General features: G+C 37.1%; 1 protein-coding gene across 1 annotated transcript in view; it reads left to right on the top strand.

The window, feature by feature from the left end:
- Positions 1–3,597, top strand: part of LOC104073855 (aryl hydrocarbon receptor-like) — a 57,599-nt gene extending 54,002 nt beyond the window's left edge. Inside the window, 1 exon segment of the mRNA XM_009573786.1 lies at positions 2,625–3,597. Within this exon segment, the coding sequence (XP_009572081.1) occupies positions 2,625–2,780 (156 nt within the window). The 3' untranslated portion in view covers positions 2,781–3,597.
- The last annotated feature ends 540 nt before the right edge of the window (positions 3,598–4,137 follow it).

Below are 4,137 nucleotides of genomic sequence, written 5' to 3'. Positions count from 1 at the left end.
ACAGTTTTTATACTGAGCATGATGTCACTTGGTATGTAATATCCCATTGGCCAGCTGGGTCAACCGCCCCGGCTCTATGCTCCCTGCCCCAGCTTCCCGTGCACCATGGGAGACCGAAAAGTCCCTGGTGGAAGTGCCACCCAGCAACAACCAAAACATCAATGGGCCATCAACGCTCCTCTCGTACCAAACGCAAAACACAGCACCCCCCAGCCACCAGAAGGAAAGTTAACTCTATCCCAGCCGAAACCAGGACAATGCAATAAATGAATATGTCTGTTGGCTAGAACACTGTGCTGCAATACTAATATTGTGTTTAGCTTGTTTGTCATAAAAAATGAACGCAGGCCACTTTGTGAAAAGTTATCCTTACTTAAGATGTTCAGAGGCAAATTCAGCCCCTCTTGCTATGGTATACCCATGCTGTGTGGATCTGGATAGCATTGCATAAGCAGAAGCCTGGTGCAGAACTGATGTTACCCTTGTGCACGTTAGCTCCTCTTTACCTCTGAAGAGAACTACTGAACATTTGTCCAAATGAGCTTAAAAGAGGAGCACGCTTTTTGATGAGATAAGGAAGGATTATTCCCCCAACCCCTTTTGTAAAAGAGTGATCATAGATAGCTGATAGCTATCTCCACGTCCTTGGGCGTCCAAAACTTACATATGGCAACTGGGTGCAGTGGGGGGTGGTAAGAGACTGTTTGTTCCTAAACCAAATAGCATTGAGTTTTGCAGCCCCTACAGCTATATGCTGTTCATATGAAAAAAAACAACAACATCTCTTGTATCAGATTATACTCAGTTTTGACCTCTAGTCACATCTGCCAATTAGTGGTTTTATAGATTGAGGGCAAAGTAAGACTCTATGTAAACCAAAGTTGTTATGTTGAGAAATTTTTAATGTAGAAACATTTTTTTACCTAGAAATGTCATTGCTCCAGAGAAAGATAACCCTGTATTTATATCTGCTTATATTACAGAGATTGTATTTAGTCTTGTATTGGAGGAGTTAAGAACTTTAAAATATGTGAACCCATTGGAACTAATAAGTCAGAACTGTAGCTGCTGCACTTGAAATAATCTTTTAAAATATCACCTGTGCCAAAGCCATGATGGCAAATAATAGACATTTCTTTATTGTAAATAGGAAGAATGTATCACTGCTTATGATAATAACCTTAAGGTTTGATTTTATTGCTAATTGGTAACTTTGGTAAGGATGCAACTAAGCAGATAAGATACTACTGTCTGAGCCTACGTTCACACAGCCAAACCAAAGTAGGGCAGTCTTTGTGGCTGGATTTAGCACACTGACATCCCTGTCAGCGGTTGGAGTCTGGAGAAGGACAGACGTTGCTATGCAAGCCGTGCTATCCTTTCCTCAGCCTTCTAACTCCCATCGATTTCTACGTGAAGAGACTAGGGGATTAGAAAGCCAGAAGGGTCTATTGTGGTCATCTGCCGTAACCTTCTGTCTAACTTGTAATTGCAGTAGGATCATAGCCAATGTAGTCTAAAAACACTTTCAGTGATGGAGAAGGGCAGAAAGGCCTTAGATAATTTGATTTCTTGTTTAAGGTCGGTATTCCTTTATTAAACAGGAGAAACCTTGCTAATTACTAGATTCTGTGCTGAGAACTTTCTTAGAAATTTTAATGAGTGTGCTCATCTTGTTAATGAAGAATATTGAAATAATCTGCTTCTGTCAGAAGTAATCCTCTTATGTTATTGTAGCTGTCTTTAAAAGTATGGCAACTTTGATTAAAAACATAATTCACATGACCGTAGTCTTGTTAAAAACTGTGCACAGTTAGTCAGATTTCAATGTTTGTGTAGAAGGAAAAAAGTTTCCAAAAACCAGCTTATTTTGATAGATGAATGAATGTATAATATATGTTTTAAGGACAAGCCTTGAATGAATAAATACTTAAGATATAAGCGACTCCTGAAGAGATGATGGAAATTTTAAAAATATTTTGTTGTATTTTCTCTGAATGACTGAACGGAGTATTTGGTAGATAAAGTGACTTTTCCATAGCACGACAGGAAGCATTACATCGGATGATTAAAACAATCCTGTGAACAATTATGTCAAGACTGATGAAAGCCATTCCTTGCTCTTACTTGGCATTGTCAATATGAAGACCGTTTGTCAAAAAAAAAAAAAAGCCCACCCTACAACAGCTCAGCCAGTGGATTGAATGTAGTACACTTCAGCTTACGAATAGGACTGCATGTGTATTCCTGGAAGAGCTGTAAAGTCTGGATCCCATTGCAGACATGAAAATATGTAAATAGGTTGCTTTTAAAATGTAACAGCTGCATGTGGAAATTAGGAGTGCTCAGTCAGACTGTAGTTTCTACAAATGGAATCTATATTACACTTCAGATAATAGTGATGTTTCTTTACTTAGCCAGAAGTAGGACTTCCACTGACTTCAACATGGGTAGGTTTCACTGATGATTCAGACCCTACGTTAATGCAAATTAACTTCTCACTATTCATCATTAAAAAAAAAAAGTTTTAAAGCTATTCATTGTATTTTAAGATGATTTTTTTAAAACTTACAAATAAATCGGTTTCCCGTACTAACCATTTATATTGTCTTTTTTCCTGACAGTTCCAAAACAGTTTCAGTGGAGGAAATGTAAATGAAGCATATCCCTCTCAGTTAGATGTGATCAGTAATGCACAGACTGCCACACATCTTCAGCCTCTTCATCATCCGACAGAACCCAGATCCTTCTCAGATTTGGCATCTAGTGGATTTATGTGATTCAGATCTAGAGCTCCATCTGTGATCTTGTCTGGGCATCAGGCTGCTCTGAGGAAAAGCTTGATAAGTCTATCTTTGAGCATCGGACTTTAACAGCTAAATAACATTTTGAGAATATGAGGTTGGTTGCACTATATACTGGTGGATATGTAATCCAAGACCTGGCTTTTTAGAGTGACAGGTGGAATTAAAACTTCTGACTAAAAGTATGCATGTGCTGTTTTCCATCAGATTGACTGTGTCATTGCAGTATGGATTACATATGTACTACAGACTATGTCATGCTATACAACATAAGATAAGGCAAATGGTTTTGTTGTTTAGAAAATAATTGGGCACTTTACAAATAGCATCAATGGCACAAGGAAGATGATTTCACATGTGGATTATTTCCAAACTTTATTTTTTAAAAGCTATTAAAAAGCTCTGAATTCATGAGAATCAAAAGCACTTAATTTTAATGCATACTAAGCTCTTTAATCACTTATTTTATATTTAAATCCTTTTATTTTAAGTCTCCATTTCTAGCACTTTAATAGAAGGCTTAATACAAGGATATGATATGCAACTTCAGGTTTTCTATGAAACAGACCCCTTGCATTCCTCCTTTTCTTGTCAACCTTAAGTGCCTCACAATTTAGCTACCTTGTTTCAGATGGGAGCTTATTTTAGCAAAACTCACTATAAATGTCATCCATTTTATGTGAACTTTTATCTAACATCTACCCTGATACTGGCTGTATCTTCCCCCCCGCCCCCCCTCCCCCAAGATAATTTGTTTAGAGAATGACTTAATTCTTTATCTGTGAATTTGTTACACTATTATCAGGAGTTATTAATGTTCTGAATTTAGTTCAGCTAAAGAGTTTTGGTTTATTCTATTCTGCTTTTCTGCTTTCTTCAGGTAATACAGGGTATATTAAAAAAGCAGATTTTGCTGAGGGGGAGGAGCAGATCCTCAGGATTAGTTTTAGATTATTAATGCTGAAAAACATGTGCCTTATCTTGTGTTAAAACGCTCATAATGTTCTTTAGAAATAATACAAGGCTGCTCTATGCAAATACTTTCATTAAAATGGATATTGAAAAGGATTGCATTTTAAATAAGGGGGAAAGGAGTATCAATAGCGATTGGTATTGATGTTTACTTTGACTGCGGTTTTCAATGTTTGTAGTGGGGAAAGGGTCAGGTTTGGTTTAAACTTTATCCCTAGCGAATTGCACTGCAAAGTACAGAGAGGTTATTCTTTTTACGTATGTTGATCCATTTGAAAAGCTTTGTGCAAAATATGAAATTGGGAAAAGAAAAAAGTCATTAGAGAAATTCTCCTCGTAATAGGTTTTATTTTCAGGGAAG

The sequence above is a fragment of the Fulmarus glacialis genome, unplaced genomic scaffold, assembly GCF_000690835.1.
Source record: "Fulmarus glacialis isolate BGI_N327 unplaced genomic scaffold, ASM69083v1 scaffold7173, whole genome shotgun sequence".
NCBI lineage: Eukaryota > Metazoa > Chordata > Aves > Procellariiformes > Procellariidae > Fulmarus > Fulmarus glacialis.
Note: the sequence above shows the minus strand (reverse complement) of the source record. Positions and strands in the feature narration are given on the sequence as shown.